Here is a 25,392-nt window from a genome sequence, read left to right as displayed (position 1 = left end):
AATTGTTTTCGTATTCAGATCAGCACTTCCTGGCATATGCAAGGGACACAACTCTGTGTAACAAATTGTAGTGCACTGACCGTTTCAATCGGTTTGAACCTTAATTGGACTCAGAACAGCACATCCTGGCCCATTTAAGGGACACAACTCTGTATAACAGCTTGTTGTATATTCGGGACAAAGACGTATAATGACTTGTCTCATGATGTCATTCCCAGGATGTCATGTACACATGGCGTCATGCCCGCTTTGATGTCATGCTGACATGACATCATGGGGTTCTGCCCATCAATTGTTGCAGAAATGATGACATCACATCAACATGACATCGTTCCCGCTATGACGTCATGCTGACATGACATCATGGGGTTCTGCCCATCTATTGTTGCAGAAATGATGACATCACATCAACATGACATCGTTCCCGCTACGACGTCATGCTGACATGACATCATGGGGTTCTGCCCATAAATTGTTGCAGAAATGATGACATCACATCAACATGACATCGTTCCCGCTACGACGTCATGATGATGTGATGACATCAAGACATGCTGTCTGTTTTGTTTCATTGTTCATCCTTGCTTCCAGTCTAACACTGACTGGAAATATGCCACAAATCTGAGAAAAATATGATCAAAATCTGTCATGTGGCCACGCCAAAGTAAGAATCTACCATAGGTAGGGAAAATATAATCTGAAAATCCACTTAAGGAGTTATTTTGTTATATATCATATATTTTGAAATTTGAAATATGAACAGTTTCAGGGACCATCTCTCCTGGAGGATAAGAATTTGGTTTGTCTTGATATTCCCAGAAGACTCCATCACACACAGTTGACTGCAAACGCGTAACTTGAAAATGATATGTAGTTCATATCCAAAATGGATAGCTCATGTTAATTATACAATTCTAAGAATCTTCTCAACTGTGTTACATTTTGACAATACAAATTAAGAAAAAACAAGCATTTACTCTTTGTTGTCGTTTACAATAATGCTGTAGATTGGACTGGTATGTGTAAGAGTTGTGTGTTATGGTGTCAGTGTATTCGAAACTGAAGTCAGCAGAATGAGAAATGTTGGATGATAGTAAGGCATACTTATCTCTTATAACATCACAAATGTAGAAGAAAATTCAACAATAATCTTATTTTATGCAACTGAATCCATAGACTGATTTCAAAGTGGATCAGTATGGGAAGGGAGACAACTCTGTGTTGAAACCCCCACAGTTCTATTAATTTCACAAGACTTATTTAAATCTGGATCTAATTTCATTACAATTCCTTTTCAGGTTAAATTAAATACTTAAAAAGGACTTAAAAGAAATAAAAAAATAATTTCATTTTCATAGAACATCTAGAAGTGATATTTCTATTGATATGTACCCAGATAATTAAAAAAGGACTTCAATGAAAAGAAAAAAATAATTCCATTTTCATAGAACATCTAGAAGTGATATTTCTAATGATATATATTTTATGATAATATTTTCAGTGATGTCAGTTACAGGTCATTCACTGTGGAGTACCCTTATCCACAGCTGTTGATTCCATGTTGTCAACATCCTACAATTAACATCCCATTCAGACTGACGAAGTAATGCACTACACTGGTGTAGGATGACATCAATCAGTGGATGCAATCTGTCACTTCAACTGGACTCTCAATTCCCTGTGAAACAAACATACAATGTTATAATAAATGTTATATTTAGCATGTTTAGTGAACGAAAAATGGTTGTTTTTTTCAAGAAACTTTTACTATTACAACAGACTGCAACTTAACTAAATGGTGAGTCAAGTGTAAAAACTACAGCTTCATCAGTTATGATGTGTCGTGTTCAATGAAAATGCATAAACAAAACAGATCTGAGTTAGTAAATCAAATCCATGGCTTCTCTCACTCCAAGCTTCTAACAGTAACTACTAAAGTTCCTCTTTTCTCAGCAAGACGCTGTAGACGCCTATTTCGGTTGTCTGTTTTAAGACAAGATGCTGATTCTCTCTATGTTTGAAAATGTCAGTAATAAATGTGGGAATTTTGGTTCATTCGTCCATGTATAACGAAGCTTCGACTGTTTGAAAGCACCCATCCTCTTTAGAGCGCCATATGCTAGAATTAGTGAGTGAGTATGGCTTTACGCCACTTTTGGGAATATTCCAGCAATATCACGGCGGGGGACACCAGAAATGGGCTTCACACATTGTACCCATGTCGGGAATCGAACCCGGGTCTTCGGCACACCCTGAGTGAGTGAGTGAGTGAGTGAGTGAGTGAGTGGGTAGAGTGAGTGAGTGAGTGAGTGAGTGGAGTGAGTGGAGTGGGTAGAGTGAGTGAGTGAGTGAGTGAGTGAGTGGAGTGAGTGGAGTGGGTAGAGTGAGTGAGTGAGTGAGTGAGTGGAGTGAGTGGAGTGGGTAGAGTGAGTGAGTGAGTGAGTGAGTGAGTGAGTGAAGACACACGCTCAAGGTTAAGCCACAACCCACCAGACTTGATTCTATAGAGTACATCCGCCTGTCTTTCTCCACCATCTCTCGGTCCTTGTGGTTTAGTTCTTGCTTTAACATGGAGATCTCGTAGTTCTTGCGATGAAGGAGATCTTTCTGGGCTCGTTTTCGAACCTGAGCCTGAAAAAAATATAAGGATGTACCTCCACATGACAAGAAGTGTTTGTTGTTTTCTTGTTTAACGCCGCACTCAGCATGTTCCAGCTATATGACGGCGGTCTGTAAATAATCGAGTCTGGACCAGACAATCCAGTGATTGACATCATGAGCATAGATCCACGCAATTGGGTTCAATGACATGCATCAACAAAGTTAGTGAACCTGACCACCCGATCCCGTTAGTCGCCTCTTATGACAAGCAGGGGTTATTGAAGACCTATTCTACCCAGGATCTTCACGGGTCGACAAGAAGTGAATGTATTTGAACACTAATACTGTTATATCCTGTATGAGACTTTGAATAACGTAGGAAAGACTAAAGTCACGCAGGTCACAGACAAGTATAACTTCGTAAACCCCACACAGACCAAGGAAATAACTAGCAGCACATATGGGGGAATAAAACCCACGAAAAGCGGATCCTGATACTGTCAAGGGACGCAACTCCCACATGACAATACTTGGCAATACTGCATGTTATAACAAGAGGGTCATGAGTGGCCCAGTCGTCTAAGGCTGAGCAGAGTTGCCTCCCTTGGATATGCCAGGAACCTGTGATTTCAATTCCGATATTTGAATAGCTGTGAGTGAGTATGGTTTTATGCCGCTTTTAGCAATATTCCAGCAATATCACGGCGGGGGACACCAGAAATGGGCTTCACACTTTGTACCCATGTCGGGAATCGATCCCGGGTCTTTGGCGTGACGAGCGAAGAATAGCTAGGAAGGGATGCTCACCCGTTGCAACTTAAAACAAGCATCAGGCCCTTTGGGTCTTCCCCTGAATCCCTACCACCTGGGTCAGTATCAAACGGTAAACATTTACCAGCACCTCCAAAAACCAGAAGCTGACAATCCGTTTCAAGGGTAAATATTTACCTTGTGATCCTCCGTTTTCCTCGCTGAGCCGGGCCGAGGCATGAGGTGGGCCCTCTCATTCTCCAGATGGAATGTCTGGAACATTAATCAGTTTTCACTTTAGTGAAATACTTCAAGTCAAACTTATTATATTTTTTTTAAATCAACTGATCTACCTTTCCTCAAACATTCCTTGTTATTCAACCTCAATCATCATCAATACTTTCAGTTTTGTTCCTCCATCACCTGGAAGATACGGCCACTCTGCAGTATCGCTGCCATTTGTACCCAACAACTCAAGCCACAGCCTGGTTCCAGCAAGTTCAATGTATGTCAGCAATAGTCTGTGTCTGTGTGTTTGTGTGTGTCTGTGTCTGTTTCTGTGTGTTTGTGTTTGTGTGTGTCTGTGTGTGTGTGTCTGTGTGTGTGTCTGTCTGTGTGTGTCTGTGTGTGTGTGTCTCTGTGTCTGTGTGTGTGTCTGTTTCTGTGTGTATGTGTGTCTGTGTGTGTGTTTCTCTGTGTATGTGTGTGTGTCTGTTTCTGTGTGTCTGTGTGTGTGTGTGTCTGTGTCTGTCTGTTTCTGTGTGTATGTGTGTGTGTGTCTCTGTGTATGTGTGTGTGTCTGTTTCTGTGTGTGTGTGTGTGTGTCTGTGTGTGTGTCTGTTTGTGTGTGTCTGTGTCTGTGTGTCTGTGTGTGTGTCTGTTTCTGTGTGTTTGGGTCTGTGTGTGTGTCCGTTTCTGTGTGTCTCTGTGACTGTGTGTGTGTCTGTGTCTGTGTCTGTGTGTGTGTCTGTTTCTGTGTGTGTCTGTTTCTGTGTGTCTGTTTCTCTGTGTGTGTGTGTGTGTGTGTGTGTGTGTGTGTGTGTGTGTGTGTGTGTGTGTGTGTGTGTGTGAGTGTCTGTCTGTTTCTGTGTGTGTGGCGTGTGTGTGTGTGTTTGTGTGTGCGCACGCGCATGCGTGTCTGTGTGTGTCTCCGTGTCTGTCTGTTTCTGTGTGTGTGTGTCTGTCCGTGTGTCTGTGTGTGCTTGTATTAGTCACACTTTAACATCAAAACCCCACTCAGACACATAAGATCGACCAGTCCTTGTTGTATTCCCTTACAGCTGAACATCAGGCAGGGTAACAACAAGTACATCTATTGACATCTTTTGGTATGACGTGGCCGGGGATTGAACCAAGACCTGCTGTTATCTATGCACATGCTGTATCCACTCGACCACAGACTACGCTCTAAGGCCATGCAGGGGTAATGAGACCCATTCTGCCAATTTAACGTCACATGTTTTAATTAAAAGGAATAGTTTTCAATAATATAAACAGGTTTCAATGTTGGTGTTTTTTGTGAAAATACCTTTTTCTGTTTTATAGCTGTATTCAGTCGTTTTTCTTGGTTGAGTCTGTCTCGTGTTCGATTGAGAGACTCACGTAGTAGCTCGGATTCCTGGGAGTGCATTCGCATATCATTCTGAAAAATGACATAGCATTTGAAAAATATTAATTACATAGCTGAGTTTAAATAGAAGCATGACTCAGCATGTTTTAAGTGTTTGTTATGTTGTTTACACCATACTCAAATATATTATTAGAGTCTTTTAAATAATCTATTCTGGACCACAAACCACAATCTCATTAAAATCAGATCTTAGTTCTTGTTATCGCTAAACAAAGATCTGAGGACATCCCATTACGTGTCATGTCAGAACGACCTTTCATCCGACCAATCAAAGTGTCGCTTACCAGATCATGAAAGTGATAGTCGAAAGGTGTTTTCCAATCATGCAACCTCGAAAACCTTAACACGCTGTATTCCGACGACAGTAACGGTCTGTATGACTGATTCCGTCAAAATCATCATCTATCTCTCGCTTCCGTGAGATAAACATTTGAACAGAAGAGGCATTGCACAGAAGGTGGGAAGCACTGCTATACAATATCAACCATATATAAGACATTCCGAAACGTTTATTTGTTCTGTTTTCAAAATTTTAATAGAGAACTGTATCAACATATTTCTCAAGCGTAGTCTGAAGTTGCCAGGTTGAAATGAGTGTCATAACACTCGAGAAAGCAGCTCTCTAATTGGCTGATGTCGACTTCTTGTTGGTCATTTCATTGGTCGGTCAAAGTTCGTGAAAGGTCATTCTGACGTGACCTGTAATGGGATGTCCTCAGATATTTGTTTAGCGGCAGCGAGAACTTAGATCTGATTTTAATGAGATTGAGACAAACCAGTGATTGACATTACGAGCAAGAATCCAGGACATCACGGTACAATGACACACAATCAACCAAGTCTGACCACCTGCTTGTCTGTTGTCGATTAGAAGGAGGGGGGCATCCTGTGACAAAATAGTTTTTCAAGCAATTTCTGGAAAACAAAACCACAGACTCTCTATTAAAAGAGTTCTGTTTGGGATGATGACGGTGTACATTTAACATTCGACCGTGAGGTAGGGCTGTGATGAGTCCACATTTACTACCCGGTACCCACCCTCCTATTAGCCGACCCTACCCGGTACCCACCCTCCTATTAGCCGACCCTACCCGGTACCCACCCTCCTATTAGCCAACCCTACCCGGTACCCACCCCCCTATTAGCCAACCCTACCCGGTACCCACCCTCCTATTAGCCGACCCTACCCGGTACCCACCCTCCTATTAGCCGACCCTACCCGGTACCCACCCCCCTATTAGCCGACCCTACCCGGTACCCACCCCCCTATTAGCCAACCCTACCCGGTACCCACCCTCCTATTAGCCAACCCTACCCGGTACCCACCCCCCTATTAGCCGACCCTACCCGGTACCCACCCCCCTATTAGCCAACCCTAGCCGGTACCCACCCCCCTATTAGCCAACCCTACCCGGTACCCACCCTCCTATTAGCCGACCCTACCCGGTACCCACCCTCCTATTAGCCGACCCTACCCGGTACCCACCCTCCTATTAGCCAACCCTACCCGGTACCCACCCCCCTATTAGCCGACCCTACCCGGTACCCACCCCCCTATTAGCCAACCCTACCCGGTACCCACCCCCCTATTAGCCAACCCTACCCGGTACCCACCCCCCTATTAGCCGACCCTACCCGGTACCCACCCCCCTATTAGCCGACCCTACCCGGTACCCACCCTCCTATTAGCCGACCCTACCCGGTACCCACCCCCCTATTAGCCAACCCTACCCGGTACCCACCCCCCTATTAGCCAACCCTACCCGGTACCCACCCCCCTATTAGCCGACCCTACCCGGTACCCACCCTCCTATTAGCCGACCCTACCCGGTACCCACCCCCCTATTAGCCAACCCTACCCGGTACCCACCCTCCTATTAGCCAACCCTACCCGGTACCCACCCTCCTATTAGCCGACCCTACCCGGTACCCACCCCCCTATTAGCCGACCCTACCCGGTACCCACCCTCCTATTAGCCAACCCTACCCGGTACCCACCCTCCTATTAGCCGACCCTACCCGGTACCCACCCTCCTATTAGCCGACCCTACCCGGTACCCACCCTCCTATTAGCCGACCCTACCCGGTACCCACCCTCCTATTAGCCAACCCTACCCGGTACCCACCCTCCTATTAGCCAACCCTACCCGGTACCCACCCCCCTATTAGCCAACCCTACCCGGTACCCACCCTCCTATTAGCCAACCCTACCCGGTACCCACCCTCCTATTAGCTGACCCTACCCGGTACCCACCCTCCTATTAGCCAACCCTACCCGGTACCCACCCTCCTATTAGCCGACCCTACCCGGTACCCACCCTCCTATTAGCCAACCCTACCTGGTACCCACCCTCCTATTAGCCAACCCTACCCGGTACCCACCCCCCTATTAGCCAACCCTACCCGGTACCCACCCTCCTATTAGCCAACCCTACCCGGTACCCACCCTCCTATTAGCCAACCCTACCCGGTACCCACCCTCCTATTAGCCGACCCTACCCGGTACCCACCCCCCTATTACCCGACCCTACCCAGATACCTGCTGTAGGTCTCAATGGTAGATACAAACTGTCCGATTGAGAAAAGTTTGACCATAGCTCTGGTAAAATGTGTTTAGATACATGTATGAAGCCATCTGGTGTATACACTGAAGTTTACTGGTTTTATTTTTATTCAAACATATAAAAGTCAGAAGGAATGGGCGTAGTAGTCAGAAAGAAATTCGTGACTTATAGTGTAACCATAGAGTTCTAGATAATTGCTGTCTTTTAAAACTATATCATATGACTAACCACGGGTACGGGTAGTCCTGTGGGTACCCGGGTCCTACTCAGTACCCACCCGACCCGAGTTCCTGAGTACCCGAGCTACCCGTCCCAGCCCTACCATGAGGTACCTGAGTGAGTGAGTGAGTATGGTTTTACGCCGCTTTTAGCAATACACTAGCAATATCACGGCGGGGGACACCAGAAATGGGCTTCACACATTGTACCCATGTCAGGAATCGAACCCGGGTCTTCGGCGTGAAGAGCAAACGCTTTAACCACAAGGCTACCTGACTGCCCTCAGGTACCTGAATGTGAAGTTATGGCATATGGTTTACCCTTCAGTTACTACCCAGCAACCCCTACCCAGGGAGCAGCTTGGAAGGGAGCAATCATTAGTACACCACACATGGCAGCAAAATTAAATATCAAACAAACCACTCACCTCCATTGCATGTACTTGCTGGGTCTTTTTGGAGGCTGTTTCCTGAGCTTGCCTGGAAAAATAAGAAAATGCTTAAAAAATTCTTGTTATTTCATTCATTTAGTTGTGTCAATATTGTTAAGATCCATGGTAACAGTAATATTATGATGACAGTGTATTCATTGAATGATACACCATTTTCCAAGATGGGAGTTGATTACTTGATGGGACAAACCTGACTACATACAGACAGGCAAGACTTTTCATGCTATCCGTTTTGCTCCAAATGAGAATGATGAATCGCAAAACCAAAGTGAACTTAACAAAAGTCTGATTAACTCGTTTTGCACGTGCCATGTCATACTTTTGTTTTCTCTGCGAAGCAAGATGCGTTCCAGCTATCTGTTCCAGCTTACCATGTCTTAAAGCCAAGGAGGAACAGCACAAACACGCACTGCACATGCCATATAGAACAGTCTTGTTGACTGAAAAGCTGAAGTGAAACAGTTGATGTTTAAAGTGTATGATTTCTTTCAGCGTGAAGAAATCAATGTGAAGTTATGAACATCATCAGTGAATGTCGACAATCCCACCCACCTGAGTTTGGCGAGGTCTCGCTCGTAACCTTGCAGGAGGTCGTCCTTCCGAGCTGTCCTTTCCTTCAAGAGATTTATTTTCTGTGCCAGGATCTCACAGGACGACTCCCGCTGCATCGTCAGACGTTCGCGTTCATCCCTCGGGATGTGCGCCATCGGCCGGAGGCCGTCGATGGCTTCCATCTCCAGACAGCTCGCCATCGCCCTCAGCAACGTCATGTACTGCAACAGTGGAGTCAACACTGTTGTAATATCCAAGAGTCCTGGGCCCACTTGCACAAAGCCATCTTAGTGTTAAGATTATCTTAAGCCTATGTTAAAGTATAGGAGTTACGATCATGGGTCCTGGGCCCACTTGCACAAAGCCATCTTAGTGTTAAGATTATCCTAAGCCTATGTTAAAGTATGGGAGTTACGATCATCTTAGCACTAAGATCTCTTTGTGCAAATTGGCCCAGAAGGGCGGGCCAAAACTAAGGCAGTAGTCGGTAATATTTGGGGTTTTTAGTCAGAAGGGATTTATTTTCAGGTTAGTCACTAAAAAATTATGCAAAAAGAGGGCAAGCTGTCAGTTTGAATCTAAAATGCGAAATCATCAGTATGCATGGATGCAAATGTGGATCTTCAGTCTGTAGGGGAAAAATGGGAACACCTAGTTCCGCTTTTGTTTCATAACTGCAATCGTGTTTTGCAAATACCAAACACTGACTCTTTTCGTTGTCACAAGATCTAGTCATATACGACTTTTTCAAGATTTTAGCATGATTACGATAAACAGGTAAGTTTTTGTAATTATGACAAGCATTTTTGTAATGGACATTTTACATAAATCTTTTACGGTATAATTTCACCCATTTATGTTTACGATACTGTTTTTGGTTGTTATACGCTAAACTGTATGTCCCATCAGGGCCCTCATTCAAGGCATATCACACTGGGGAACACCTGAATTGAGGAACACCCAAATTGAGGAACACCCCACCAAAATCAGGATTCAAACTCATGCCAATTTAAGCCATCATTTTAACCACTGAGCCATGAGCCTCACACTAAAGAGTGAGTGAGTGAGTATGGTTTTACGACGCCTTTAGCAATATTCCAGCAATATCACGGCTTGGGGCACCAGAAATGGGCTTCACACATTGTACCCATGTCGGGTATCGAACCCGGGTCTTCGGCGTGACGAGCGAACGCTTTAACCACTAGGCTACCCGGCCCCCCTCACACTAAAGAAGCTACATATCTAACAACTTACTGTCGTCTCACTGCACTCCAGAGCATCCATGGTCTCCCTGTGGGCACTTCTCTCCATATCTGCCTCAACGTTGGCAGGGGTGATGAGACCCCGAGCCTTGCCGATCTCGCGGTCCAGTGAGGTCACGCTCTGCAAGACACGGTCCTCGGATATTGCCTGGTTGACCCTCATCTCGGCCAACTCCTTCTTGAGTGAGATGACTTGTTGGAGAGCCTGGTCCTGGGAAGGCACTGGACAAACACACAACACCAGCTCTTACACTTGTCCAGCTCAAGGAGTGAGGAACAAAATTTAGACAGACCTTCATTTTTTATTCATAACTGAATTTACATGGATGCCATTTTTTGTATGAAATAAATCTCATTTGAATGTTCCTGTCAATCTCATTAAAATCAGATCGTGTTTCTTGCTATTACTAAACAAAGATTTGAGGATATCCAATTACGGTCACGTCAGAACGACCTTTCATCCGACCAATGAAAGCGTGGCTTACCAGATCATGAAAGTGACAGTCGGAATGTGTTTTCTAATCATGCAACCTCGAAAATGTTAACACAGGGTATTCTGAACAACAGTTATGGCCCGTACGGCTGATTCAGTTAAAATTATGGTCTACCTCTCGCTTCCGTGGGATAAACATTTGAACGGAGAAGGTGTTGCACAGTACGCACGAAGCACTGCCATACAATCTCAACAATATATTAGACATTCAAGAATGTTCGTTTGTTCAGATTTCAAAATTTTTATCGAGAACTGTGTCTACATATCTTTCAAGCGTAGTCTGAAATGGAAGTCGCCAGATTGAAACGAATGCCGTAAAAGTCGAGAAAGATGTTTTCTAATAGGGTGATGTCGACTTCTTGTTAGTCATATCAGTGATCGGTTAAAGTTCGCAAAAGGTCGTTCGACGTGACCCTTAAGGGGATGTCATCAGATCTCGGTAGCGAGAACTTAGATCTGATTTTAATGAGATTGATGTTCCTGATTGATGTTCCTGTTAAACTAACATTGAGTCTCTGAAATAAAAATATTTTGTTCAAGATTTGTTTAAATTGTCTATTAAAATAATATAAAGAAGCCTAGTGAGTGAGTGAGTGAGTTTGATTTTACACCGCTCTTAGCAATATTCCAGTAATATCATATTTGGAGCCATGCTTTACCCAAACCATACCCGAGGTAGCACTATATTGAAGCGCGCAATAGCGAGGAAACACTGTAACTTGTTTCTTTCTCTATTCCTCCTACTTTCATACTTTCATTTTACTTAATATTTTGAGGAAAAAGAGAGACAGGAATTTTTATTTATTTCACCGATCGATGTCAATAATCTGGCCCAAATTTTGAACAGAAAACCTAATTCAGGCCTAAGTCTGGCAAACCATTGGTTGATAGCGTAAACAGTGAGTGAGAGAGTGAGTGAGTGAGTTGGGTTTAACGCCGCCTTTAACAGCATTCCAGTCATATTGCCGCGTGTCAGCTTAATTTCGGAGGAAAGCCCCAAGTGATGCAGGTCTCAGACGTTTACCACTTCGGTGAAACCCACGAGCACGGGTATGGTGCTGACAAACCTAGGAACGTAATCGGGGCTAACAGTGATTCGAACCCACAATCATAGGTTTCTGGCGAGCCCAAGGGATGCAATTCTGCACAGCGAATCGCGGCGCCTTAGATGACTGGGCCACCCATGCCCCCTGATAGCGTGAACAGCTTCCATGTAGTTGGGGTACACTGACACACAATCAATAGCTTCATCTCAATTTTAGTCAACTGTTGCGACAAGAATAAGGTGCTGGCAACCCAATCTGACACGTATTCTAACATACTCAGATTGATGGAACTCACATGGTGGTCGCACGCTCTCAAGGACCTTGACTCTTTGCCTGAGTTCCGCCAGAGCTTCCCTCTGCCTCGTGATGACCTGCTCGTGTCGCTCTCCGCGGCATTGGGAACCAAGAGCAGACAACTCTGAAGTGATGCGACCCTGAAGAAAAGATATTTGAACACGATAATTATCAAATATTCAGTATCCAGTATCTGGATCCAAGTATTCACTAACCAATACCCAGTACCCAGTATTGACCCCAGTACACAGTATTGACACCAATATCCAGTACACAGTACTCAGTATCGACCCTAGTACCCAGTATTGACCACAGTACTAAGTATAGACCATAGTACCCAGTATCCAGTATCGACCCCAGTACTCAGTATCCAGTATCGACCCCAGTACCCAGTATCGACCCCAGTACCCAGTATCCACCCCAGTACCCAGTACTCAATACCCAGTATCCACCCCAGTACCCAGTCCTCAATATCCAGTATCCACCCCAGTACTCAGTACTCAATATCCAGTATCCACCCCAGTACCCAGTACTCAATACCCAGTATCCACCCCAGTACTCAGTACTCAATATCCAGTATCCACCCCAGTACCCAGTACTCAATATCCAGTATCCACCCCAGTACCCAGTACTCAATATCCAGTATCCACCCCAGTACCCAGTACTCAATATCCAGTATCCACCCCAGTACCCAGTACTCAATATCCAGTATCCACCCCAGTACCCAGTACTCAATATCCAGTATCCACCCCAGTACTCAGTACTCAATATCCAGTATCCACCCCAGTACTCAGTACTCAATATCCAGTATCCACCCCAGTACTCAGTACTCAATATCCAGTATCCACCCCAGTACTCAGTACTCAATATCCAGTATCCACCCCAGTACCCAGTACTCAATATCCAGTATCCACCCCAGTACCCAGTACTCAATACCCAGTATCCACCCCAGTACTCAGTACTCAATATCCAGTATCCACCCCAGTACCCAGTACTCAATATCCAGTATCCACCCCAGTACCCAGTACTCAATATCCAGTATCCACCCCAGTACCCAGTACTCAATATCCAGTATCCACCCCAGTACTAAGTACTCAATATCCAGTATCCACCCCAGTACCCAGTACTCAATATCAAGTATCCACCCCAGTACCCAGTACTCAATATCAAGTATCCACCCCAGTACCCAGTACTCAATATCAAGTATCCACCCCAGTACCCAGTACTCAATATCCAGTATCCACCCCAGTACCCAGTACTCAATATCCAGTATCCACCCCAGTACTCAGTATTCAATATCCAGTATCCACCCCAGTACCCAGTACTCAATATCAAGTATCCACCCCAGTACTCAGTACTCAATATCCAGTATCCACCCCAGTACCCAGTACTCAATACCCAGTATCCACCCCAGTTCCCAGTACTCAGTACCCAGTATCCACCCCAGTTCCCAGTACTCAATATCCACCCCAGTTCCCAGTACTCAATATCCAGTATCCACCCCAGTACTCAGTACTCAATATCCAGTATCCACCCCAGTACTCAGTACTCAATATCCAGTATCCACCCCAGTACCCAGTACTCAATACCCAGTATCCACCCCAGTACTAAGTACTCAATATCAAGTATCCACCCCAGTACCCAGTACTCAATATCCAGTATCCACCCCAGTACCCAGTACTCAATATCCAGTATCCACCCCAGTACCCAGTATTCAATATCCAGTATCCACCCCAGTACCCAGTACTCAATATCCAGTATCCACCCCAGTACTCAGTACTCAATATCCAGTATCCACCCCAGTACTCAGTACTCAATATCCAGTATCCACCCCAGTACCCAGTACTCAATATCCAGTATCCACCCCAGTACTCAGTACTCAATATCCAGTATCCACCCAGTACCCAGTACTCAATACCCAGTATCCACCCCAGTTCCCAGTACTCAATACCCAGTATCCACCCCAGTTCCCAGTACTCAATATCCACCCCAGTTCCCAGTACTCAATATCCAGTATCCACCCCAGTACCCAGTACTCAATATCCAGTATCCACCCCAGTACCCAGTACTCAATATCCACCCCAGTTCCCAGTACTCAATACCCAGTATCCACCCCAGTACTCAATATCCAGTATCCACCCCAGTACCCAGTACTCAATATCCAGTATCCACCCCAGTACTCAGTACTCAATATCCAGTATCCACCCCAGTACTCAATATCCAGTATCCACCCCAGTACCCAGTACTCAATATCAAGTATCCACCCCAGTACCCAGTACTCAATATCCAGTATCCACCCCAGTACCCAGTACTCAATATCAAGTATCCACCCCAGTACCCAGTACTCAATATCCAGTATCCACCCCAGTACTCAGTACTCAATATCCAGTATCCACCCCAGTACCCAGTACTCAATACCCAGTATCCACCCCAGTACCCAGTACTCAATATCCAGTATCCACCCCAGTACCCAGTACTCAATATCCAGTATCCACCCCAGTACCCAGTACCCACACCAGTACCCAGTACTCAATACCCAGTATCCACACCAGTACCCAGTACTCAATATCAAGTATCCACCCCAGTACCCAGTACTCAATATCCAGTATCCACCCCAGTACCCAGTACTCAATATCCAGTATCCACCCCAGTACCCAGTATTCAATATCCAGTATCCACCCCAGTACCCAGTACTCAATATCCAGTATCCACCCCAGTACCCAGTACTCAATATCCAGTATCCACCCCAGTACCCAGTACTCAATATCCAGTATCCACCCCAGTACCCAGTACTCAATATCCAGTATCCACCCCAGTACTCAGTACTCAATATCCAGTATCCACCCCAGTACCCAGTACTCAATACCCAGTATCCACCCCAGTACCCAGTACTCAATATCCAGTATCCACCCCAGTACCCAGTACTCAATATCCAGTATCCACCCCAGTACCCAGTACCCACACCAGTACCCAGTACTCACTACCCAGTATCCACCCCAGTACCCAGTACTCACTACCCAGTATCCACCCCAGTACCCAGTACTCAGTACCCAGTATCCACCCCAGTACCCAGTACTCAATATCTAGTATCCACCCCAGTACCCTGTACCCAGTATCGACCCAGTATTACCTCCTGGTCGAGGAGCTCCAGCTGCTTCTTCTGTTCCTCCTTCTCTTCGCTCAGCCGAGTCTCAAGCTGCTTCAGTCTCTCCGTCCTCTCCTCCAGCCCCGCCCGCAACTTGGAGGACACCGACTGCTCCTTGCTGCAGACACATGGACAGAGCATTACACCTGTGATGTCGGCAGGTTATGGCATGAGGGTGAGTCAGTGTGTCATGTCTGTATGAAGACATCTTCCCCAAGCAAGGGAGTTAACTCACTATAAAAGTCCAGTTTCCACCCTTGCCGAATTCGGCTGGAATTTTCGTAGCACCACCAGAGGCTTTTATTAGTTATGCCCCTTCTGTGTCTGACCTATCGACCAATCAGATTCTACCCCTCATATCACATGCATTTGCTTCAAAGAAAATGGCGGCCCCCAGTCAAGACAATCTGATCAAGTTAAATGAAGAAAACTTTCACAATCCCTGGCTCACGGACACCCAAAACATAACACTTGAGATTCAGAAAATATCTGTCGACGATCAGTGGACTGAACACACAAATCCTGCAATAGATTGAAATCCAGCCAAAGTATAACTCACAAATTCCAGCCTAGTTCGACAAGGGTGGAAACTGGACGTTTGTAGTGTTAACTCTAAGATAAACTAAGATGACATACATGTTTCCTGATGAAAGCATGTATCTGCGACCATGTTGCTTTGGTAGTCATGGTATTTATGTTGCAAAAATATTATCACGTTAGATTGGTGTTATACATCGACTCTTGAACAGCCATTCACCTAGAAAACTTCTAAATATATAACAAAGATCCACAGAATATCACAAGGGTGGGTTCAGAATTTTTAAAGGAGGTTCAAAATATCAAAATCCTCTCTCAGATAATTTTACTGCCCGCAACATACTACATTTTGTTTTCAAAAGGAAGGGGTGGGTGGGGGGGGGGTAGGTGGAGGTGGGGGTTGGTGGTGGTCCGTACTCCCTGGACCCCAGTCTGGTTCCACCAAGTCTGGATCCACCACGTCTGGATCCATCTATGAACAAACATTCATCTCACCTCAACTCCTCTTCAATCTTTTTAATTTCCTCCTTCTGTTTGTCGACAATCTGCGACAGTTTGGCGAGCTGCTGCCGCGACTCAGTCAGGTCCTTCTCCTTCTTCACCAGCAGCTCCTTCTTGTACTCCATCTCTTGTTTCTGCGACTCGCTCAGCTCCCCGGTGATGTCGGACAGACGGGCTGACGCCCCCGCCAGGTCGCGCCGAAGACCCATGATCACGTCCTGAGATTCCGTGAACTGCTTCTTGAGATCACTGTTTTCCCTCCTGGAAAGCGAAAAGAATTTAATGAGTGGTAAGTGAACTTTTAACAATATTCAACCTCATTAGGGCTGGGATGAGTCAAAATTTACTACCCGGGGACCCACCCCCCTATTACCCGACCCTACCCGGGTACCCACGGCAGGTCTCAGGAGATGTCTCAAAATGTCTGATTGAGAACTTTTTTAGCATAGCCCTGGCAAAAAGTATTTAAATACATGTATTAAACAATCTGGTCATTCATACACTGAACTTGACTTAAGTTATATCTTTATTCAACCATATGAAAAATCAGAAGGAATGGGTGCATAGTCAGAAAGAAATGCGAACATTATTGACTTGTAGTCTAACCATAAAGTTCTAGATAATTTTTGTCATTAAACAATATATTACGTAACTAACCACGGGTCCAGGTAGTCCTGTGGGTACCCAGGTCTTACTTAGTACCCATCCGACCCGGGTACCTGAGTTAACCGTCCCAGCCCTAACCCACCTCACAGCACCGAGAATGACCCTTGCACATTGCACTTTACCCATGGTAAGCATTCTTGAATGAGTGAGTGAAAAGAATGTAACTTAACATCAATTTATTTTGAAGAAAAAAAAATGGAGCTTCCGCGCCTAAAAAATCCTCCTAATCCCAAACAAAATTAAAATCAAATAGTCATTTCCTAATACCTAAATAGTTGTGTGTACATGCTTTTATTACACACAAAATTAATAAGCGCTCCCCAGTAAATTGGATGTTGGGTGGTAAAACATTCAAATGGCGGCAAGTTTGCAAGGCGGCAAGTTTGCAATCGTCATCATTAATGTCACCCCTCCCAAAAACGGTATTGTCCAGTACCTGAGGACAGATATAAGGTGTTCCATTGCTGCAAGTTCTTCCGTGTTTCTCTGGATAACAACCTTAGGCTTTGGAGGAAGACTTGGTTTGTGCTGAGAGATCCTGTGTTCAATTTCTGGAAAATAATATTGCTGACTTTACAAAAATATACCACACACAAGTTTTCACTCATTGGCACCGAGCAGTGCATCATAAATGTCGAGCATTTGTTATCCAACCAGTGGATCCGTTTCCGTTCCAGTTAACATTCTCAACTCCCTGGGGAGTATACAACCCAAGCTGCCTACCTGTTATTACTTTCTTGAGTTGTTCTACCTCGTCCTGGTAATCTTTATTCTTCTTGGTCAGCTTCACGATCCTCTCCTCCATCGTGCATATGGTGACCGCATGCTGTTTAACTTGTTCCTTGAACGATTCCGCCTCGTTCTGCCCTCTCTGCCTCGTCTCCTCCTTCTCCTCCTCCAACCTGACAGCCTGCTCCGTCTTCTCCTGGTCCAGCTTGGCGATCTGTTCCCGGAGCTCGGACTCCAGCGCCCTGAGGGAGGCCATCTCGGCCAGCGCCTGTGCCGCCTGTTCCAGTTTATCCTTGTCCTCTTCCTGTTTCGAGGTCAAAGACTGGGAACAAGAGTTGTTGTGGAATCAAAATGTGGAATAAATTGAATTCTAAAACAATTTATTTTTCTTCTTGAGGAGTCTGTTGAAATATTTCAGGTTGGTTTGTTATTTAACGCGGCGCCTAAGACAACTCGACCGACTGGGCCCACCCATCTACTAGGAAAGATCTTTAATGTTTTCAATGCCAAAATACCATGGTCTAGCTGCTGTCAGCTTAATGTGTGAGTAAAGCCTGAATCTTTTACTATAACATTCAGTTTTATAGAAACAGACCTTCTTTGAAAAGACATGACATAGTGGGTCCACATGCAGGAGCTGTTACTACCATATACAGGTTGATGACGAGAGTTATCTCCCTTAACTAACTCTCCAACAATAGAACCAAGGAAACAAACTATTTGTTCAGCTCTGACATTTTGTCGAATAAAGCTAGGAAATCAGAACTTTGTAGTGAGTTTGGTTTTACGCCGCTTTTAGCAATATTCCAGCAATATCACGGCGGGGGACACCAGAAATGGGCATCACACATTGTACCCATGTCGGGAACCGAACCCAGGTCTTCGGCGTGGCGAGCAAATGCTTTAACCACTAGGCTACCCGACCGCCCCAGAATTTTGACAGGTAAATGTATCGTACAGGTATTTATCATAAAATCACAGTAACTCAATGACACCAAAAGTCCCAACTAGAAATATCTTGGTACTTTACAAGCATACCACATCAGTCTGCCCCTCACCTGTCTCATGGACTCCAGGCTGGCCTCCAGCTCCTCCACCTTCTTCTTCTCCGTGCCAACAGCAATTTCTCTTTTCTCGGTTTCCACGGCAGTGATACTATCGATTGCACGGTTAAATTTCTCTTCCTCTGCAAAATGATGAATATTTGCCAAATTATTCATGGATGTCTTAAGAAAAGTTGCAGTCCTATCAGATCAAATATGATCATTTAAAGATTATGGGGGGTGTAGTATTGAAATTGATTAAAGACTTAAAAAAATAAAATTATTGGCTCTGATGCAACTACTTTTAAAAATTAAGCAGACGGGCAGGCTTTTTTTTCCTCAGTTGTTCAAACTATTATCAACATAATAAACAGTTGTGTACAATTAACCTGGGAAAGGGCCTCCTTACATAAATGTATTTCTTGATGAGTAAAATACTGGAATACAGTATTTAACTACTGTTGGACTACCAGTGTTTGCATAACACACACATACAATGAGCTTTGGTTTTATTTGACGCTGAGAAAACGTTATCGTGGGCACACAACACCTGAAGAAGCATGGCAACAAATCCGTACTGTTTGTAAGCTATTATATTACTCTTCTCCAAGATTTCATTCAATTTTGTTTACATTAATTTCAGAGAAATCATGTATGATCTGATTGGCAAATCACATCAATTCACCATGAACGTGCCTTGAAATGAACATTAGTCATTAGAGATACAAAGTCTCGGTCGTCCTATCAATTCCTATGAAATTTCTTTTCAGTTATGATGTTATGGTCATAACATGGCCATAACATTAAATTTTTTTAAACTAACTCACCCATCGATTGGGGAAAAAATGGGTAAAGCGCTGATTGCTTTTCCCGGGACAAATACACATGTAAATCTTAACCTCTGAGTATGAAACACTGTCCCGCATACAGTACACAAATACCATTGAATTTGTAAATCATCATGCAAAGTGATGTTTCTTCATAAATTTCATGTTTTCATTGACAACGCCAAAACAAGCACACAAATTTGGGTGATTTGTAAATGAACAGTTTTTGCAGAAATATGCTCAAAATGAATTGTTTCTTGGCAGTGCTGAAATATCTTAATAGTTTGTTTTAAGGAAAACATGGTGTGTAAATAGTAAAAATGAATAGATTGTTTGAGGTTGCTCAGACAACGGGTCCACCTGTGCACCAGGTTTATTTTAAACTTCACGACTGATGCATCACCGTTCTTCCCCTCCTCACCCTCGAGTCTCGCTTTCTCCACGGCATCCACCAGCTTGTTGCCCATCTCCTCCTTGAGGGCGTCCAGCTTCTGCTTCAACTCCTCCTTGTGGCTCTGCTCCATCTCCGCTAGCTGCGTCCCAAGGCGCTCCTTCTCATCAATGGCCGATTCCCACTTGGCAAACAGCATCTGGATGTGTGATCCCGGAGCTGGACAGACATGTACGCGTCAAATAACCATATTGATGTATTCTGTGAGTTTGGTTTATTACTGAACAGTATTTCAGTTATATCATGGCATCAAACAGGATCTCAGTTATATCATGGCATCAAACAGCATTTCCATTATATCATGGCATCAAACAGTATTTCAGTTATGTCATGGCATCAAACAGTATTTCAGTTATATCATGGCATCAAACAGTATTTCAGTTACACATGGCATCAAACAGTATTTCAGTTATGTCATGACATCGAAAAGTATTTCAGGTATATCACAGCATCAAACAGTATATCAGTTATATAACAGCATCGAACAGTATTTCAGTTATATCACCGCATCAAACAGTATTTCAGTTATGTCATGGCATCAAACAGTATTTCAGTTATATCTCGGCATCAAACAGTATTTCAGTTATGTCATGGCATCAAACAGTATTTCAGTTATATCACAGCATCAAACAGTATATCAGTTATATAACAGCATCGAACAGTATTTCAGTTATATCACCGCATCAAACAGTATTTCAGTTATGTCATGGCATCAAACTGTATTGCAGTTATATCACAGCATCGAACATTATTTCAGGTATATCACAGCATCAAACAGTATTTCAGGTATATCACAGCATCAAACAGTATTTCAGTTATATCATGGCATCAAACAGTATCTGTTATATCATGGCATCAAACAGTATTTCATTTATATCACGACATCAAACAGTATTTCAGTTATATCACAGCATCAAACAGTATTTCAGTTATATCATGGCATCAAACAGTATTTCAGTTATATCATGGCATCAAACAGTATTTCAGTTATATCACAGCAACTGCAACCATCTGGATATGACAAACAAGTGGTTGATATCAAGAGCAAAAACCATCTAATCACGTTATAATAACATGCACCATTCATTGTCATCCACGGAAACAACAGATCCAGATTGGCTACACTGACACAGGAACAAACTCTGTCCCCACCCAATTCAGGCTCCCTCATAGTTTTACATAATCTTACCATCATTCGTCAGTTTGACGTTAGCTCCACACTTCTCCAGCGCCTCCTCTATGTCTGTCGCCCACGTCTGTTCGTCCGTCATGACACGGACAAGCAGATCACGGACCCAGAGAAGTGCCTCCTCGGTCGACAGGGACTGGATCACCGTCAGCTCCTGCCGTAACGACACGGACAGGCGGCCATCTGTCTTCAGGCGATCCTGAAAGACAGGAGTCAGTTAATTTCAGAAGCAGTGAGGCTATGTCAGCTATGTCATGGCAGGGAGAGTGAGTGAGTTTGGTTTTACGCAATATTCCAGCAATATCATGACAGGGGACACCAGAAATGGGCTTCACACATTGTACCCATGTCGGGAATCAAACCCTGGTCTTCGGCGTTACGAGCGAATGCTTTAACCACTAGGCTACCCCACCGCCCGTTAAGGCAGTGAGAACCAGATCCTTAAGTGTGATGAGTATTATTGTCAGAATTAAGTGTGACATCATACTAAAAGGTGAGGTGAGGTGGAATGGGGTTAAACGTCACGTCCAAGATTAATGCACTTATATAGCGACGTTCATGCACGTGTGTACTAGACCGGGCTGATGCCGATTTATAGTGCTAGCACACTGAGATACCATGCTGCAGTTTAACATGAATACCCCACTCAGACACAGTATACTGACTCCGAGCCGACCAGTCCTTGTTTTAGCCCCTTAATGCCGAGCGCCAGACAGGGTAACAGCAAGTACCATTTTTTAACGTCTTCTGGTATGACATGGCCAGGGATCGAACCTCGGGCCTTCCGCTCTCTGGGCGGATGCTCTACCACTAGGCCACAGAGGCGGTCACATCATACAAATGAAAGTTGCTCCAGATATTAATGTGCATATAACAAAACTATTTTAAAATCTCATCCTATGTTAGTGTTAGTGTTAGTGTGTGTGTTCTGGTGTGTGTGTTCTGGTGTGCATGTGTGGGGTGCGTGTGTGCGTAAATGTGTGTTTGTCTGTGTGGGGCGGAACATTTCTATAAATACAACAACACATACCACTGAAGCCATCAACTTTTCCTTAAGCTTGTTGCCATTGGCGATCAGTTCACTTGAACCAATCCTCGCCACTCGAACCTGCTCCTTGAGATCTTTAATCTTATTGGTCAGACTTGTGCGTTCATCGATGAGTTTCTTCATTGTCTCAATCAGCTCATCGTCAGTGATCTCAGTTTCTGGCGCCTTGATTCCAGGTGTGGAGAACGTAACCTGTATCACACGGTTCCGGAACCTCTCCAACTAAAAGCGAAAACCCATATAAGCGATATAATTATCATGTTCAGTCATATAACCCAGTTGGAGAAGACGTTTCTTACTGGGAAGCTTGTATACTCCCCAGGGAGCTGAGAATGTGAACCGAATGTGAGACTTAATTGTATTGCAAAGACCAATGTGTGGACTGCACTGTACGGCTATACATATTTTGAATATTATTTGTTATTACACATCTTATCGCATTTGTTAGGATGAGGGGGCATCTATATTAGAGTAAAAATGTATTTTTTAGAGTAAAAATATCATTTATTCTTATCCTGACTCACACACATGAGCAATAAGCATGAATCAGGATAAGACAGAATATATTATTTGCAAAGTCCATTCTGACCAATTTTCCAAAGTGGGAGCATGAAAAAGTGTTAGATGAAATTGGGAAGGGGGAGGGTAGGCACAGTCAGAGGAACTATCCCACCTACACCCCCTTTAATACATGACCAGTCCCTTGTACTGCAGGACACTTGGACATGTGTATGCCTGTTCTGTTCATCACACAATCTATCCTTCTGACAGTGAGTAAGTGAGTGAGTTGGGGTTAACACCGCTTCTAACAATATTCCAGTTATTCCACGGCGTGTCAGCTTAATGTAGGAGGAAAGCCCGAAATAATGCAGGTCTCAGACGTCTACCACTTTGGTAAAACCAATGAACACGGTATGATGCTGACGATCCTAGAAACGGGCCAAACTGGGATTTGAACCCACAATCATAGGGATTGTGTGCCCAAGGGATGCAAGTTTTCATAACAAGTTGCGGCGCCTTGGACGGCTGGGTACCAAGTACCAGGAGAAGACTAGTGATGGCATAACAATTCATCAGTTTATAATCCCATCCACACTGTAATCAATGGGACTGACCCAGTCCCTTGAACAAATGAAAATTTCTAAGCCTGTTTTTTGTTTAACACACATTCTATCCTTCTGACAAGTACCCGGAGAAGATATACGGTGGCATAACAAATCACCAGTGACTTGACAATCCTGTATATGTGAAAGAAGCAGAAACTCTAACAATTTTCCGAGACATTCCTGTTCAGACTCTTTTACCAAATCTAAAATCAACACCAACTGCCACATCTATTTGTCGTGTATCTATGACCTTGTTGTATCAGCCAAGTTTTCACCAATTTTTATGTAGCACTGTGAGTATTCACCCAGTGTATGGAGTTAAGCACAAAATGAAGGTAATTATTTTTATTATTAATATTATAATATATTTTAATCTTGCAGAGTTTTCCCCTATCTAATGTAGCGCTATGAGCATTCACCCAGTTTATAGAGTTATGCCCTTATACAAATGTACTTCTTTCTTTTTTTAAATTATTGTTTTTTAATTATTATTATTATTTTTTTTATTTTTTTTTTTATTTATTTATTTTTTTTTTTTTATATATTATTATTATATCTTATATCATAATCGATGTTACTGTGGCACTGACCCTCTTGGAAGACTGTTCCATGTCCACCCTGACCACTCTCTCCGTCCGCTGCATGTCCACGAACTGGGATTTAGCCGCGTCCACTTCCCCTTGAAGTTTACGATGGACGTCCTTGGACTCAAACAGCATCTGTTTCGTCTTGTCCAGCTCCTCTCGGAGAGAACCAATCAGGTTGAGTTGTTCTGACACCTTGTTCTCAGAGGCCTTGAATTTCTGAAGGAATAATACATTATTTGTACATTTAATGTGTTGTCATTTCATGCATATGAGAAAGAATGCATCTTTTAGATCAGTTGGTTTTTTCCAGCTCGATCCCAACTTGTATCCTTGAAGGACCTTTTTTTGTACTTCGAATGTTATGAAATTAATTTTCTACATAAATCCAGTTGCCAGGGAACCAGTATGACGAAGCCATTATTGACTTACAGCATCAGCAGCAGAGGTGTTACGATACGGTGGGGTGGCGATACGATACATATCCCGATACTATTGGTGCAATACGATCCCTATCGCATTACAGTACTTTTATGTCACAAGCTGATATTCTCTCTCAAAGCTGGTGATTCACATCCCTGAATCATTTGTTATTAAATTTCAAAGATCAAAGATACAGAAACAGATTGCTAGAGGACATTGTGAATGTTATGTCATTTGTGTCCAACCATGAAAAAAGACAGAATCTGCCATAGCTGCTGGTTGAATAGTTTCTGTTACTATTCACAGGTTTTCACACCAGTATAACTTGTAATGTAATGTTTCATATGTATCACGGGTTGAAAATCGATTAGGGCTGGGGCGGGTAGCTCGGGTACTCGAATGTGTGGGTCCTGAGTTGGACCCGGGTACCCACAGGACTACCTGGACCCGTGGTTAGTCCTATGATATATTGTTTCATGACAAAAAATCACTATATAACTACATGGTTACACGACAATTTTAAGTCTTTAATGTTCGCATTTCTTCATGACTATGAACATGTGCATACATAAGTCACGCCCACTCATGAATATTGTAGACTTAAGACCATTGTGGGTTTAATGGCACAACACACATTCCTTCTGACTTTTATATGTTTGAATAAAGCTTCCGTGCATGCATGGCCACATTGTTTAATAAGTGTATCTAAATACATTTTCCCAGGGCTACTGTCAAACTATTCCCAATCGGACATCTTGTACTATCTCTTGACACCAACAGCGAGTAGTACCAGGGTAGGGTCAGGTAATAGGGGTGTGGGTACCTGGGTAGTAAATTTGGACTTGTCCCAGCCCTAAAATCGATATATTTCATCCAGGGCCTCGTATCACAACACAATACTGTATCGCTGTATCGTTACATCACTAATCAGTAACAGGAGAAGGTTCGGAGCCATGTTCAGGTATATCTTTTATTATTTGCTCAAAAGATCTACTGATAAAAGTTTTCACACAAGTCAAATGAAATTAACATTTTTTCTTCCTCCCAAAGTCAATCACTGTTCATAAGATTTAGTTTTTCCCTAACGGAGAGCACTGTTATAAGGGAAGTTACTCTTGGACTTGTCATTCAAATATACATTCCAGGCTGAATTTCATAATGTCATTCTGCAATTACCCAAGCAACTGTTATAGTAATTATCATTTTGAAAAGAGACAATGGTTTGGACAATAAATTTCCATAAACAAATTATTATTATTATTATTATTATTATTATTATTA

The 25,392-nt window shown here is 43.6% G+C and overlaps 1 protein-coding gene across 2 annotated transcripts in view; it reads right to left on the bottom strand.

Annotated features, from left to right (window-relative positions):
* Nucleotides 1–1,367: 1,367 nt before the first annotated feature.
* Nucleotides 1,368–25,392, bottom strand: part of LOC139471279 (forkhead-associated domain-containing protein 1-like) — a 50,110-nt gene continuing 26,085 nt past the window's right edge. For both annotated transcript variants that reach the window (XM_071253578.1, XM_071253579.1), the window contains 17 exons: nucleotides 23,695–23,907; nucleotides 21,981–22,220; nucleotides 20,951–21,149; nucleotides 19,732–19,920; nucleotides 18,499–18,626; nucleotides 17,435–17,762; nucleotides 17,148–17,262; nucleotides 16,040–16,306; nucleotides 14,993–15,125; nucleotides 11,864–12,002; nucleotides 10,022–10,251; nucleotides 8,768–8,988; nucleotides 8,192–8,243; nucleotides 4,880–4,993; nucleotides 3,550–3,624; nucleotides 2,491–2,631; nucleotides 1,368–1,678 (listed from right to left, as the gene is read on the bottom strand). In XM_071253578.1, coding sequence (XP_071109679.1) covers nucleotides 1,637–1,678; nucleotides 2,491–2,631; nucleotides 3,550–3,624; nucleotides 4,880–4,993; nucleotides 8,192–8,243; nucleotides 8,768–8,988; nucleotides 10,022–10,251; nucleotides 11,864–12,002; nucleotides 14,993–15,125; nucleotides 16,040–16,306; nucleotides 17,148–17,262; nucleotides 17,435–17,762; nucleotides 18,499–18,626; nucleotides 19,732–19,920; nucleotides 20,951–21,149; nucleotides 21,981–22,220; nucleotides 23,695–23,907 — 2,826 coding nt within the window. In that variant the 3' untranslated portion in view covers nucleotides 1,368–1,636. The remainder of the gene's footprint in view (nucleotides 1,679–2,490; nucleotides 2,632–3,549; nucleotides 3,625–4,879; nucleotides 4,994–8,191; nucleotides 8,244–8,767; nucleotides 8,989–10,021; nucleotides 10,252–11,863; nucleotides 12,003–14,992; nucleotides 15,126–16,039; nucleotides 16,307–17,147; nucleotides 17,263–17,434; nucleotides 17,763–18,498; nucleotides 18,627–19,731; nucleotides 19,921–20,950; nucleotides 21,150–21,980; nucleotides 22,221–23,694; nucleotides 23,908–25,392) is intronic.

Source organism: Haliotis cracherodii, unplaced genomic scaffold (assembly GCF_022045235.1).
Source record: "Haliotis cracherodii isolate W230 unplaced genomic scaffold, xgHalCrac1.p SCAF_22, whole genome shotgun sequence".
In the NCBI taxonomy this organism is placed as follows: domain Eukaryota; kingdom Metazoa; phylum Mollusca; class Gastropoda; order Lepetellida; family Haliotidae; genus Haliotis; species Haliotis cracherodii.
The sequence above is the reverse complement of the archived record's forward strand: the minus strand, read 5'-3'. Positions and strand labels throughout refer to the sequence as shown.